Raw genomic sequence first — 15,577 nt, forward strand, 5'->3', positions numbered from 1 at the left:
GTGCACTCCACTTCAGCGGCCCAGGGTTTCCTGGTTCGGATACTGGGCGCAGGCATGGCACTGCTCGTCAGGCCACGCTGAGGCAGCATCCCACATTCCACAACTAGAAGGACCCACAACTGAAATATATACAACTATGTATCGGGGGGCTTTAGGGAGAAAAAAAAATTACCTATGAGAAAAAGAAGTTTTCTGCTCTAGTATGTTGTAACATGATAGAATGATGATTTGACTGATTGAGGCTCTATCCTAAGAAAATAATTTAAGCACTAAATGAAATTGATCGTTGCTGCATTAACTGTAATTATGAAAAGTGGAATTATCTAAATGTCCAATGACAAGAAAACCATGATATATGAATGCAGTGAAATAGTATGTACAACATAGAAAATATGCCATTGTACTAAGAAGCTGACTTTATGCTGTGGTTACAAGTGTGTAAAATGTCCATTGTAATTTCTTTGTTACAAATTCCCCATCTGTAAGATGGGGTAGTAAAGTAGCTACCTCATAGGATTATCATGGAGGATGAAGGAAAGACTGCCCTTAAAGTATTAGCTCCTGCCTGAGGATATAGTAAGTGTGTAAGAAATGCTACTGCTGCCGCTGTCATTACACGATACGATGGCATGTATGTAAAGGCTATGGGATTATGTGTGTTCTACTCACCTTTTATCATTTCAATGGTGATTTTTTTCCCCCTTTCCATTACCTACCATATTAAACCATCACCAAATTCAAACCACCACCTGTACATAGGTCTTAAATCCATCAACTTTTTCTATCTCCATTGATTCTCCCTATTCCAGCTTACCATCATCTCTCAAATGGACTGCTCTAATCACCTCCTAGCTGGCTTCACTGCATCTTTTTTGCACCTCTTCCAATTTGTATTCATTAATGGTGACTTTTGATGAGCAGAACTTTAAAATTTTGATGAAATTTAATTCATCAGATTTTTCTTTTATGATTAGTACTTATTTGTGTTTGACCTAAGAAATGTTTCTGTACCCTAGTCACTAAGCTATTCAATTTTTTGTTTCCCTAGTAGCTTTAACTTTTATGTTTGTTTATTTCAAATTAATTTTTTTGTATCTGGTGTGGGATAGAAATAGACTGTTATTTTTTCTCATATATTTCTAGTTGTAGCACCATTTATTGAAAAAATATTTTGATTTCTCTATTGATTTATCTTGTTACCTTGATCCGAAATCAGTTGACCACATGTGTGTGGGTCTATTTCTGGACTCTGTTCTGTCCCATTGATCTGTGTCCTTGCACCAACAGCACACTGATTTCTGTCGCTTTGTAGTAAATCTTGAAACCAGGTAATGTAATAAGGTAATGTAGAACACCTAACTTTATTTTTCATGATTGTTTTGGCTATTCTGTTTTTTCCTTTCCATATACATTTTAGAACCACTTTTTCAGTTTCTCCAAAAAGGCCAGCTGGGATTTTTATTGATACTTGTATTTGATCTGTAGATCATTTTGGAGACTTGACAACATTAAGCTCTTCAATCCATGAATGTGGTATGTAACTCCATTTATGTAAATCTTCTTTTAATTTTTCTAGTTTTCATTGTGAGGTCCTGCACATTTTCCATTAGATTCATTCCTAAGTATTTGATGGTTTTTAACACAGTCATATGTCACTTAACAACAGGGTTACCTTCAGGTAATTTCATTGTTGTGCAAACATCATAGAGTGTACTTACACAAACCTAGATGGTGTAGCCTACTGGCACACCTAAGCTATATAGTACTAATTTTATGGGACCACTGTTGTATCTAGGGTCTGTCGTTGACTGAAACATTGTTATGAGGCATGTGACTGTGCTATTATAAATAGTACCTTAAAATTTCATTTTCATTTGTTTGTTGCTATTATATAGAATACGTTTATTTTATATTGAGCATGTATCCTGTAACTTTGCTAAGTTCACTTATTCTAGTAGTTTATTTTTTTTTTTGGTACATTCCTTAGAGTCTTCTACATACATAGTCAATCATACAGTTTACCAAAAAAGACAGTTTTACTTCTTCCTTTCCAATATTTATGCTTTTTTCCCCCTACTATTTCTCCCCAAATCCCCCCAGTACATAGTTGTATATTTTAGTTGTAGGTCCTTCTAGTTGTGGCATGTGGGACGCCTCCTCAGCATGGCCTGATGAGCAGTGCCGTGTCCACACCCAGGATCCAAACCAGTGAAACCCTGGGCTGCCAAAACGGAGCGTGCAAACTTAACCACTTGGCCACGGGGCCGGCTCCTATTTATGCTTTTTATTTCTTTTCTTTTATTGAACTGGCTAGGACCTACAGTATAGTGTTGAATAGAGGTAGAAGTGGTGAGAATGGGGGGCTGCCCCTGTGGCCGAGTGGTTAAGTTCGCGCGCTCCGCTGCAGGTGGCCCAGTGTTTCGTTGGTTCGAATCCTGGGCGCGGACATGGCACTGCTCATCAAACCACGCTGAGGCAGCGTCCCACATGCCACAACTAGAAGGATCCACAACGAAGAATATACAGCTATGTACCGGGGGGCTTTGGGGAGAAAAAGGAATAAAATCAAAAATCTTTAAAAAAAAAAATAAATAAAGAAGTGGTGAGAATGGACATCCTTGCCTTGTCCCAGTCTTAAGGGGAAAGGATTCATTATTTCATCATTAATATGATGTTAGGTGTAATTGTTTTGTAGATACCAACCCCCCTCCTTTTGATATCATGAATGGATGTTGAATGTTGTCAAATTATTTTTCTGCATTTATCCATATGATTGTACATGATTTCTTCATTTATTTTGTTAATGTGGTAGAAGACATTAATTTTTTAAAAATTAAACTTTTTGAGATAACTGTAGATTTATATGCACTTGTAAGAAATAATACAGAGAGAGATTCCATATACCCTACCTGATTTTCCCCATTGGTAACATCTTGCAAAACTATGGTACAATATCACTGCCAGGATATTGACATTGATATGGTCAAGATACAGAACCATTTCCATTACCACAAGGATCCCTCTTGTCACCCTTTTATAGCCATACCCATTTCCCTCCTGCCTCCACCCCTTTCTTAACCCCTGGGAACCACTAATCTCTTCTCTATGTTTATATTTTGTGATTTCAAGAATGTTACACAAATGGAATCATCCAGAATGTAACCTTTTGGGATTGGCTTTTTTCACTTTTTCTCCGTGATATGAATGTGCCACAGTTTGTTTAACCAGTCACCCATTGAAGATATCTGAGTTGTTTCCAGTTTGGGGCTGTTAGGAGTAAACCTGATATAAACATTCATGTGTAGGTTTTTGTGTGAGCTTGTCTTCCATTCTCTGAGATAAATGACCAGTAGTGCAATTACTGGGTCACGTAGTAGTTTCATGTTTAGTTTAGGTTTTTAGTAAATTGCCAAATTGTTTCCCAGAATGGTTGCACCATTTAATATTCCCATCAGCAATATATGAGTAATTTAGTTTTTCTGCATCCTTGTGAGCACTTGGTGTTGTCACTGTTTTTCATTTCAGCCATTCTGGTGGGTGTGTCATGATGGCTCATTGTGGTTTTAATTTGCATTTCCCAAATGGTTAATGATATTGAACAACTTTTGATGTGCTCATTTGCCATCTGCATATCTTCTTTGTTGAAATGTCTTTTGACCATTTTTGATTGGATTCACTTTTTGCTATTGAGTTTTGAAAGTTCTTTATATGTTTTAGATACTAGTCCTTTGTCTTTGTCAGATATGTGGTTTTGTAAATGTTTTCTCCCAGTGTGTAATTTGTCTTTTTTATCCTTCTAATAAGTGCTTTTGCAGAACAAAAATTTTTAATTTTCAAGAAGTCCAATTGATCAGTTTCTCTTTTTATGGATTGTGCTGTTGGCATCAAGTCTGAGAACTCTTTCCCCTGCTCTAGATCCCAAAGACTTCTCTTATGTTTCTCCTAAAAGTTTTATAGTTTGACATTTTACATTTAAGTCCATGATCTGTTTTGAGTAAATATTTAAGTTATGAGACTTAGGTTGAGGTTAATTTTTTACTGATGGATATCCATTTGCTCCAGCACCATTTGTTGTAAAAGCTGTGTTATCTCCATTGAATTACTTTTGCACTTTGTCAAAAATCAGTGCAGCATATTTGTGTGGGTCTATTTCTGGGTTTTCTATTCTGTTCTATTGATCTGTGTGTCTGTCCTTCCACCAAGACCACATAATCTTTATTGCTATACCTATATATTAAGTCTTGAAATTGGGTAGACTGCTTCCTCCCATTTTCTTGTCAAAATTGACTTAGCTATTTTATTCCTTTGCTTTTCCATGTAAATTTTAGAATAATCTTGTCTATATTAACAAAAAATCTTGCTAGGATTTTGATAGGAATTGCATTAATCCTGTATACTAATTTGGGAAGAATCAACATATTTACTGTGTTGAGTCTTTCAATCCATGAACGTGGAATGTCTCTCCATTTATATTTTTCATTTTTTTCCTTAGCATTGTATAGCTTTCAGCATATAAATACTGTACATGTTTTGTTAGATTTAGACCTAGCATTTCTTTTTTTTTGAGCAATTTTAAATGGCATTGCATTTTAAATTTCAGTGCCCATGTGTTCATTACTAGTATATTAAAGTAAGATGGACTTTTGTATGTTTATCTTGTATTTGGGACCTTGTTAATCTAATTTGTTAGTTCTAAGAGTTTGTTTTATAGATTTTTGGGATTTTCTACGTAGACAATCATGTCATCTGCAAATAGGGACAGTTTATTTTTCCTTTCCAATCTGTGTGCTTTTTATTTCCTTTTCTTGCCTAATTGCAAGAACTCCAGTGCTATGTTGAATATGATTGGTGAGATTGGACATTTTTGCCTTGTTCTTGATCTTAGGGGGAAGTATTCAGTCTTTCACCATTAAGGATAATGTTAGTTGTAAGGTTTTTTTGTAGATATTCTTTATCAAATTGGTAAAATTGTTTTTCTGACAGTTTTTATCATTAGTAGGTGTTGAATTTTGTCAAATGCTTTTTCTGCATCAATTGCTATGATCATGTGATTTTTCTTCTTTAGCCTGTGAATATGGTAGATTACATTGGTTTTCTAACATTGAACCAGCATTGCACTTTGGACTAAACCCCACTTAGTTATGGTGTATAATTCTTTTTATATGTTGCTGAATTCTATTCACTATTTTGATAAGGAGTTTTATTTCTGTATTCACTAGGGATGTTCTGTAGCTATTTTTTGGTTTTTATTGTTGCTTTGGTACTGTCTTTGTCTAGTTTTGATATCATGATAGTTTTCTGCATTTATTGGTGTGGGAAAAATCATATGACTTTCTCATTTGTTTTGTTAACGTGGTGAAATGCATTGATAGATTTCTAAAATGTCAAACCAACCTTGCATTCCAGGAGTAAACACCTAAATAATCATGATATATTATCCTTTTAAAATATATTGCTGGGAGCCGGCCTGGTGGCACAGCAGTTAAGTGCACACGTTCTGCTTCAGTGGCCCAGGGTTTGTCAGTTTAGATCCCTGGTGCGGAAATGGCACCACTTGTCAAGCCATGCTGAGGCAGGCGTCCCACATATAAAGTAGAGGAAGATGGGCACGGATGTGAGCTCAGGGCCAATCTTCCTTAGCAAAAAGAGGTGGATTGGTGATGGATGTTAGCTCAGGGCTAGTCTTCCTCAAAAAAAAAAAAATTGCTGGATTTGATTTGTTAATGTTTTCTTGACGATTTTTGGCTTATATTTGTACAGGATATTGATCTTTTCTTTTTTCTGGTAATGCCTTTGTCAAGCTTTCATATCAGGATTATGTAGGTCTTGTTAAATGAATTGGGAAGTGTTTCATTCTCCTGTATTTTCTGAAAGTTTGTATAAGATCGGCATTATTTCTTATTTACATGTTTGATAATTTACTGATAAAGCCATCTAGGCCTGGAGTTTTCTTTGTGGGAAAGTTTTAAATTAAAGATTCAATTATTTTTCTTGTAAATAAACTTCATTTTTTAGAGCCATTTTAGGGTCTCAGCAGAATTGAGCAGGTAGTACAGAGAGTTCCCATATACCTTCTACCCCCCCCCCCACCCCACACACACACATATAGCCTCCCCCACTATCAACATCCTGCACCACGGTGGTACATTTGATACAATTGGTGAATATACATTGACAGATCATTGTCATCCAGAGTCCATAGGTTACATTAGGGTTCATTCTTTATGTTGTACATTCTATGGGTTTTGGCAAATGTGTATAATGACATGTATTCGCTTTTATAGTATCATACAGAATGGTGCTCTGCCTTTTCATCCTTCCCTCCCCCAAACCCCTGGCAGTTACTGATCCTTTTACTGTCTCCATAGTTTTGCCTTCTCCAGAATGTCATATAGTTGGAATCAATACAGTATGTAGCCTTTTGAGTGACTTCTTTCACTTAGTAGTATCCTTTTAAGTTTCCTCCATGTTTTTGCATGGCTTGATAGTTCATTTCTTTTTAGCACTGAATAATATTCCATTGTCCAGATATACCACAGTTTATTTATCCATTCACCTACTGAAGGACATCTTGGTTGCTTCCAAGTTTTGGTAGTTTGGATAAAGCTGTTATAAGGATCCATGTTCAGGTTTTTGTGTGCACATAAATTTTCAACTCGTTTGGGTAAATACCAAGGAGTTGATTGCTGGACCATATGGTAAGAGTAAATTTAGTGTTGTAAGAAACTGCCAAATTGTCTTCTAAAGGAGCTGTACTATTTTGTGTTCTTACCAGCAATGAATGAGAATTCCTCTTGGTCCATGTCTTCTCCAGCATTTGATGTTGTCGGTGTTTTGGATTTTGATCATTCTAATAGGTGTGTAGTAGTATCTTGTCGTTTTAATTTTCATTTCTCTGATAACATGTGATGTAGAGCAACTTTTCATAGGCTTTTTTTGCCATCTGTATATCTTCTTTGGTGAGATGTCCAGATATTTTGCCCGGTTTTTAATCAGATGGTTCATTTTCTTATTTTTGTGTTTAAGACTTCTTTATATAGTTTGGATAACAGTCTCTTATCGAGATCTGTCTTTTGCAAATATTTTCTTCCAGTGTCACTTGTCTTCTCACTCTCTTGACAGATTCAGTTTTTTAAATAGATATAAACTTTTTCAGATTTTCTTTTTATTCTTGTATCAGTTTTGGTAACTTTTGTCTTCAAAAAATTTGTTTCATCTAAGTTGTCAAATTTACTAGCATAAAGTTAACTTTTTAATGCCTGTGAAGTCCCCTTGTTCATTCCTGATATTGACAATGTTTTCTCTCTTTTTCTTCATTAGTTAGGGATTTGTCAACTATTAATATTTTCAAAGAACTATTTTGGTTTTATTTATTTTTCTTGTTCCCTGTTTTATTGATTTCTATTCTTTATTTCTTTTATAATAACTTTGGGTTAATTTGCTCTTTTTTTCCTAGCTTCTTAAGCTGGAAGCTTCAATCATTGGTTTTAAATCTTTCTTCTTTTCTAATATAAGCATTTGAAGCTATAAATTTCCCTTTAAGCATGGTTTTAAGTGCATCCCACAAATATTGGCTTATTGTATTAACATTATCATTGAGTTTGAACTATTTTTTAATCTCCCTTTTGATTTCTTCTTCAACCCATATGTTATTTAGAAATGTCTTTCTTAATTTCCAGATATTTGGGAATATTTGAAATATCAATTTCAAGTTTAATTCTATTGTGGACAAAGAATATACTCTGATTTCAGAACTGATACTAGTTTTAAGGCCCAGCATATTTTGGCGAACATTTTATGTGGATTTGAAAAGAATGTATGTTCTGTAGTTGTTAGGTATAGTGCTCTATAATGCTTTCAGTCAGCTTTTAAAAAAAATTTTTGTCCAGAATTTATCATTATCATCAACAAGAGGGTTAGTCTGATATGAGCTACTCTGACATTACCAGTATTATTTTTTTTATGTATTATTTGTTCATAATATATTCTCTTAGGAAGATTCTGATGGCAGATGTAATAAAATGTAATAGATTATAAACAGGTTGTAGTTTGTGTGATTTAATGTCTAGGTATATATTATCTTCATCTAGTACATGTGCTTTAAAGAAATGATAAGATCTTTATATATATTAACTGATATTGCTTATTCATTAATATGCCTACTTGTACTGAAAAAAATGTTTATTTTTTATGCTTTATTACTTCAATTACAGATGTGACAGAATGTGTATTGAGCAACACCTGGTACAGAGCTTGACATACTATTTGCTGAATTTAATTAAAGCTTTGTTTCTCAAGGCACACTGAATGGTTCCTTCTCACCACGGTGGTCCCACATCTGAAACATGGCTACGGATTGGCTGGGCAGTATTGTGTCCATCAACTGTGGAGATAGCTTGGGTGTCTATCAGGGAAGAGTGTCAGCAGTGGATCAGGTCAGCCAGACCATTTCTCTCACCCGGCCTTTCCACAATGGAGTGAAGTGCCTCGTGCCAGAGGTCACCTTCAGGTGAGTGTCTTGACTGATTCTTCTAAATCCAGCCTGGTGGTCTATGGAGCTTGAACCTAGATCTGATTGCCAGTATTCTCTTGCACAGGGCTGCTTTTGAGTAGAGTCTTGTCGGGGCAAGATTTTGCAGTTTTAGATCTTATAGTCCCGCTGCTATTTCAGCAGAGACTTTGTGTCATAATTACCTTTCAACGAATGATTCAGGGTTTGTAAACATTTTTCTAATCTATTTCAAGCACGCGATATTACATTATTTAAATGGGTCAAATTCAGAATAACCTTTCTGTTTTCCTTTAGAATTTCAAATTTTCTTTCTCAGTTTTGTATTATTTGCCCTTTCTTACAGCTAAGGTCTTTATTGATTTTTTTCCCCCTGCATAAATCTGTCTCTCTTTGTAGATTTGTATTATAATTTATCTCCAGAAGCACACTGTAGGTGGTAGCTAAAGCACTTAGTTACAGAAATGTATTTTTCTTTGTGTTTGGCAGCAGATCTCAAGTTCAGTTGTTTTCACATCCCTCTTTTCACCAGTTTGTGAGAGCTTTCTTAAGAAAAAAAAAGACTGTCCAGCACGAACTTCCTTGACTTTCTGAACAATACCGACACATAACCTTTTCTGTAGGTTTCGTTATCTGTTACTTCCTCTGAAGTCTCAATAGAAGAAATACCCTTTATGTTCAGGGCTAACTTTATCATTTATGCTTTATATGCTATCCTTTTCTGTCTCCTTTGAGACTCTACTCCCTCTCTTTTGTGTCTTCAGTTCCAACGTTTATACTGTCTCTTTCCTCTTGGCATTCTAACATTCCTAGGCCTCCCCCATAGTAAAAATACTCCCCTGGCCCACACGTTGCATTTGCCACTGAGTATAGCCCTGTCATTTCCCTTCTCTTTATACCCACAGTTCTTTTCAGAGCAAAACAATCTGCCTTCATTCCCTTTGTGGCCTCATTCTCTAGTCCTTCCTTACCACACCATTATCTTTTTTCTAACTTTACCGTCTTGCCGAACTAGCTCTTGCCAAGGTTACAAATGACCTAATTGCCAAATTCAGTTGCAGTATCTCAGTTCTAATCTTACTCAAGTACTTCCTAACTGTTGAAGTGCTCTCTTCTTTTAGTTTCTCTGTCACTGCTTTGGGTTTTCCTTCCATGTATTCTTCCTTTACATCTTTTTTTCTGCCCAGGTTCTTTTTCTTCTACTCACTTTTTAAGATTGGTTTACTCAAAGTTCTATCTTTGCTTCTGTTCTCTGTATTCTCTCTAGACAATCTCATGTGTGCCTTCTAATACATTAATGAGACCCCAAATCTTTAATTTAAACCCATTATCTTAACTCCAGACACTATTTTAATTGTTGTTTCCAAGTGGATATCCCACAAGATATCTTAAATTTAAGATTTTCAAAGCTGAACTCATTATGTTACCTGCAGATTTCTTCCAATCGACTACCCTTAATTTGTGACTGACACCTTTCACCCAAGTTAGAAACTTAGGAATCATAATAAATTCTTCTTTCTCTGTGATCCTCATGTTCGGTTAGTCACCAAATCCTGTGGATTCCAAATGTCTCTTGGTTCCATCCTCCCTTCTCCCTTTGTATCGTCACTTGCCCTGTTCATCTCTTATTTCTTGTCTGGCCTCCTGACTGGTGCTCCTGCCTTTAGTTTCTCCACCTTCCCTGCAGCCACCAGAAAAATCCAGTGTGATGATGATCTGGTCCCTGATTACCTCGACAGCCTTACCACCTGATGGCCCTCCACAAGCATCCTTCCCTTAGTAGCGCCATAACGTTTGCAGTGCCTCAAATGGGCCACATTTTCTCAGTCTCTGAGCCTTGGCCTGAAATGCCCGTCTCCCTACCATACTGTCCTTGGCCAACTCTTATTTTCCCTCCCCACCCAGACTTAGCTTAAGTGTTTTATGTGTCTCTGCCAGACTAACTTATATATTTTGCTTTTGGGATCTCTAGTCCTCTTTGCACACCTCTGTTATAGTACTTAACACTTCTGATTGCTTGTCTTTTATGCTCACCAGAGTGTAAGTTCCTTGTGGGCATGTATTGCTTTTCATCTGTATATACCCATTCGTAGCACAGTGTTTACCACATTGTAAGTACTCTACATATCCCTGTTGAATGAGTAATTGAGTGAATGAATGAAAAAAAACCATTAAGCATTTTAGAAATCTAAGATGCTAATGGTAGTTGTGTGATTAACAGTAGGTCTCTTTAAAGGCCAGTGCTGTGTCAGTTGAATGTTGGTGGCTAAGCCTTGTCTGTGAGTGCTCTACCACCTTTTCTAGTTTCTGTCTCTGCTAACTCATTGAAATGCAGCCCTGCAAAGGTGTGGCTGGTTGCTATTGATGCTAGTTTTATCACTGTTATCATTGTTATAGTTTTGAAACTTGGACTCTTTTGTGTGTTTCAGGGCAGGTGACATTACAGAATTAAAAATTCTGGAGATACCAGGTCCTGGAGAAAACCAACACTTTGGAGACCTCCATCAGACAGAATTAGGCCCCTCTGGTGTTGGGTACCAAGTAGGTATCAATCAGAATGGCATGGGCAAGTTGGTCAAGAAGCCAGCGTCTTCCAGCAGTGCCCCTCAGAACATCCCTAAGAGGACAGATGTGAAGAGCCAAGATGTTGCCGTTTCCCCCCAGCAGCAGCAGTGTTCAAAGAGCTATGTGGACAGGCACATGGAATCCTTGAGTCAGTCCAGAAGTTTCCGTCGTCGGCACAACTCTTGTAAGTTGGATCAACTTGATATTTCTTCTTAACCTGATGTTTCAGGGCTATGAATTCTTATCCACTGCTTTTCTTTAAACTAGTCCTTTATTACCCTAATAAAAAAGGATGCTGGCAGAGCTTCACAAAAATGTAGCATGGTTCTATTATTCCAGGGCTATTCCCTCAAGATATTAAGGGAAAAGGAATAAGCTGTTGGAGACTAAAACTAGTCCCTGCCCTCTCCCACCACTTCCGTTCCTTCAAGAAAAGTCAGCGATCTGCTAGAGTTCACATAGACAAAGGGATGTTGTTTTTAATTTGGTAACGATGATGGTAGTGATGTCTGAGTTAAACCTGCACTTGGGCTCTTCCGGAGGATTCTTCAATAACTTTTCTTCTTGCAATTTGGCTACCATCCTCAGAAGAGAGGAAAGGACTAGTCTAGACATCTCTGTGATCTTACAGTTTCTGACAGACTGACAATTTAAAATTTTCTATATTCACTGTCCCTACTGGCACATCAGGGAGAGCATGCACTGGTGGGTGTTGATGCCTAGTTTTGTTTGGTACTAACAAATTATTGAATAGTATTTACTCATTATAGAATCATAGTTAATTCACTAGAATCTGGTATGCTCTTTAACATATTCATTAGAATAATGTTAAAATAGTGAATTATAACAGATTCACTATAATCTGTGTGGCACCTGTGTCAGGGGCCAACGTTTCTAAGTTTTGAAAATGCCTGATTCCATGAATAAATGGTTGCAATTTTGAAAATTTAAAAAAAAGGGTTTTTTTTTTTAAGATTGGCACCTGAGCTAACATCTGTTGCCAATCTTCTTTTTTTTCCCTTCTTCTTCTCCCCACAGCCCCCCAGTACATACTTGTATATTCTAGTGTGAGTGCCTCTGGCTGTGCTCTGTGGGATGCCACCTCAGCATGGTCCTGATGAGCGGTGCCATGTCCGCGCCCAGGATCTCAAGTGGTGAAACCCTAGGCCACTGAAGTGGAGCGCGCAAACTTAACGACTTGGCCGTGGAGCCCACCCTCAAAAAATGTATTTCAAGGCACTTTCTTTGAGTGCTTTTTTTTTTTTTTGGTGAGGAAGATTCACCCTGAGCTAATATCTGGGCCAATCGTCCTCTATTTTGTATGTGGGATGCCTCCAGAGCGTGGCTGATCTGAACCTGCGAACCCAGGCTGCTGAACTGGAGTGTGTGGAACTTTAACCACTTGGCCACGGGGCCAGCCCCTCTTTCAGTGCTTCTTAAGTAACTATCTGAATTGACAACGATTGAAAACTTGAGACTGAAATTGAGTTATTACTTCTGTATCCTTTGAAAAACTGTAGAATGCTTGGCTAGAAATGGCTCTTTCCATTTAGACTTTAACCCTCACTACTTTGCTTTATTCTCTCTTTAAAAAAAAAGTTTTTTCTTTACCAAAACTATTGACTTGTTTGTTAAAAGTTCAAATATTCAAGCAGTTTATAATCTATCGTGCACTTGGAGATAGACTTCATTAGCAATTTATATATTATTTTTCCCCGTTATTAACATCTTACATTATTATGGTGCATTTGTTAGAATTAATGGGCCAATGATGATACATAATTATTAACTTAAGTGTGTATTTTATTCACATTGCCTTAGTTTTTACATAATGTCTTTGTTACAGGCCGTGTTCCAGCATACCACATTACATTTAGTAGTCATGTCTCCTCTTGGCTCTTACAGTTTCTCAGACTTGCGTTGTTTCTGATGACCTACACAGTTCTGATGAGTACTGGTTAGGTGTTTGTAGAATATTCCATGGTTGGTATTTGGTGTTTTTCTCATGTCTGAGGTTATATGTTTTGGGGAGGAAGAGCACAGGGATAAAGTGTCATTTTCATCACATCATATCAGGGGTGCGTACTGTTGACATGGTTTATGACTTGATGTTGACCTTGATTGCCTGGCTGAGGTAGTGTGTGTCAGGTTTCTCCTTTGTAAAGTTCTTTTTCCCCCCTTTCCATACTATACTCTTTGGAGGGAAGTCACTATGTGCAGCCCACATGTAAGGAGTGGGGAGTTATGCAGAGTAACTACATAAATTATTTGGAATTCTTCTGCACCAGAGATTTGTCTCTTCTCCCCCGTTTCTTTCTTTATTCAGTCGTTCATTTTTATCAGTGTGGATTCATAAATATTTAATTTATACTTCAGGTTATAATTGAGTACTGCTTTATTTTGATGCTCAAATCGTTTCAGCTTTGGCCACTGGGAACTCTTTCAGTCCCTTTGACATGGCTTCATCATTGTGGGTGGTTTTTTTCCCAGTACTTCCTTACTTTCTGGCACTACAAGATGCTCCAGGTTTATTTTCTATATTTCAGCCATGTCTCCAAGGAGCCCTGTTTCCTTTTATTGGAGAATTAGATATTACAAACCACAATCTGGGCACTAGATGTGCTCATTGCTACTGGGTGTCACCCTTTCAGCCAACAGAGCAAGGGAATATATATGTGTACACTTAACCAGTATATATACACATCTATAATTATTTATATATGTAACCTGTACCCTCGTTGTAACATTCTGCATTGTTTTGTCACATGCTGCATTCCATTCTGGGATCCTCCAGCCTCCTCAATGAATTTTTTAAGGTTTGCATACATTAAAGCTCACTCTGTGCTCTAAAGTTCTGTAGATTTTAACAAATACATTGTGTCTTGTATCCATCACTATAATATTATACAGAATCCATTGTGTTTCACCTATTCAGTCCTTCCTCTTTTCCCTCCATGACATCTCCTCCTCACCCCAGTGATTACTACTGATCTTTTTACCATCTCTTTAGTTTTCCCTTTTCTGGAAATTAAATCACACAGTATGAAGCCTTTTCAGACTAGCTTCTTTCACTTAATATGCATTTAAGATTCATCCATGTCTTTTTGTGGCTTAATAGCTCATTTCCTTTTATTGCTGAATAACATTACATTGTACGGATTTATCAAAGTTTGTTTATCCATTTATCTATTGAAGGACATCTTGATTGCTTCCAGCTTTTGGTGATTATGAATAAAGCTCCTACAAACATTTGTGTGCAGGTTTTATGTGGGCATAAGTTTTCAGATAAGTTGCATAAATAACTAGGAATGTGATTGCTGGATGTTATGGTAAGACTATGTGTTTCTTTTTTTTTTTCCATTACTAACAATTATAGCAACTCTCTTGAAGGAGTGCAGTTAACGTCAAAACAAATAATTTATTTGATCTTTAACAGGTCACTCTGATATATTAAAAAGTAGGGGTCACTTTTAAAAGTATACCCTGGTTGATGCTGCTTCTGCTTTTGCTGTTTAGTCCATTCCCTTTTCGTAGATTGTCAACTGTGTGTAAATAAAGAGGTCATAGGCAATAAAATGTTATTCTCTTTGAGAGAACTTCTTTTGAATCCAGGTTAGTGTGGAAAATGTCTGTGGCCTGGGAATTTGATGTCGAGCTGTGGCTCAGAAGTGGTTTGTGGTAGAAGGTATATTTACAGTGAGCCCTGTAAGGTAAGTAGATAGGTCTGCCAGAGTTTTACTTAGCATTTATGTAGCATTTTAAGGATTCCAAGGAACTAGATGGCTTTCTTCCTGCTACAGTTGTAATGTAGATTATCAATGTTTTTCTCAATGCTGGATGAAGAAATGGAGATTAAATATTTTTCTTATTAGAAATCTATAAATAGAATTTTCTCTGGTATATTTACATGGATTTTGAGGCTAGTAGCTTGATAAAGCTATAGGAACATAATCTCTCTTCAATTCTGATTTTTAAGTGTTCTTTCAAGGTTAGTAATGAGCTGTTGAGGGAATTGTTGGGTCGTTACCTAGTCCAACATCGATGAGAAATTTTAGCACAAGCAGATTTTAATCTCTTACTTTAGATTGACGACATGATTATAAAGAATATTTTATATGACCTTGATCATTGAACTGACCAACTGGGAATGTTTGTCAAATGGATGAATAGAACATCAGTCTCAGGAGCAGAGGGAAACCACTTGACGCCAGTTAAGGATACAGGTCTGTGGGGGAAAAAAAAAAGGGATACAGGTCTGTGTATGGTCTATTCATTTTAACAGTGATCCCACCATCTGAGGTCAGAAAGTTATTTTTTACAAAGTTTTCATGGTCTTACTAAGGTCTTAATGTAACTTCTTAACTTCCTTGAATGTGCTTCATATAGCCAACAGACTTGCAAACCCTGGTGCTACTGCTGGAGCCCAAGAAGTTGACTGATTATCAGGGCCTAGAATTTGGAAGTTGAAAAGAAGTCCCCAGATATTCTCAGGCACCTCCTCAC

General features: G+C 36.8%; 1 protein-coding gene across 4 annotated transcripts in view; it reads left to right on the plus strand.

Annotated features, from left to right (window-relative positions):
• Positions 1 to 15,577, plus strand: part of LOC124233065 (enhancer of mRNA-decapping protein 3) — a 59,954-nt gene that overhangs the window by 11,748 nt on the left and 32,629 nt on the right. For 2 of the 4 annotated variants that reach the window (XM_046650130.1, XM_046650128.1), the window contains exons 2-3: positions 8,299 to 8,509; positions 10,939 to 11,258. In XM_046650130.1, the coding sequence (XP_046506086.1) occupies positions 8,346 to 8,509; positions 10,939 to 11,258 (484 nt within the window). In that variant the 5' untranslated portion in view covers positions 8,299 to 8,345. Of the gene's footprint in view, positions 1 to 1,512; positions 1,534 to 6,775; positions 6,858 to 8,298; positions 8,510 to 10,938; positions 11,259 to 15,577 lie in introns of those variants that run through there. The other 2 variants (XM_046650129.1, XM_046650131.1) reach the window with 2 other exon arrangements.

This window comes from Equus quagga, unplaced genomic scaffold (assembly GCF_021613505.1).
Source record: "Equus quagga isolate Etosha38 unplaced genomic scaffold, UCLA_HA_Equagga_1.0 153_RagTag, whole genome shotgun sequence".
NCBI lineage: Eukaryota > Metazoa > Chordata > Mammalia > Perissodactyla > Equidae > Equus > Equus quagga.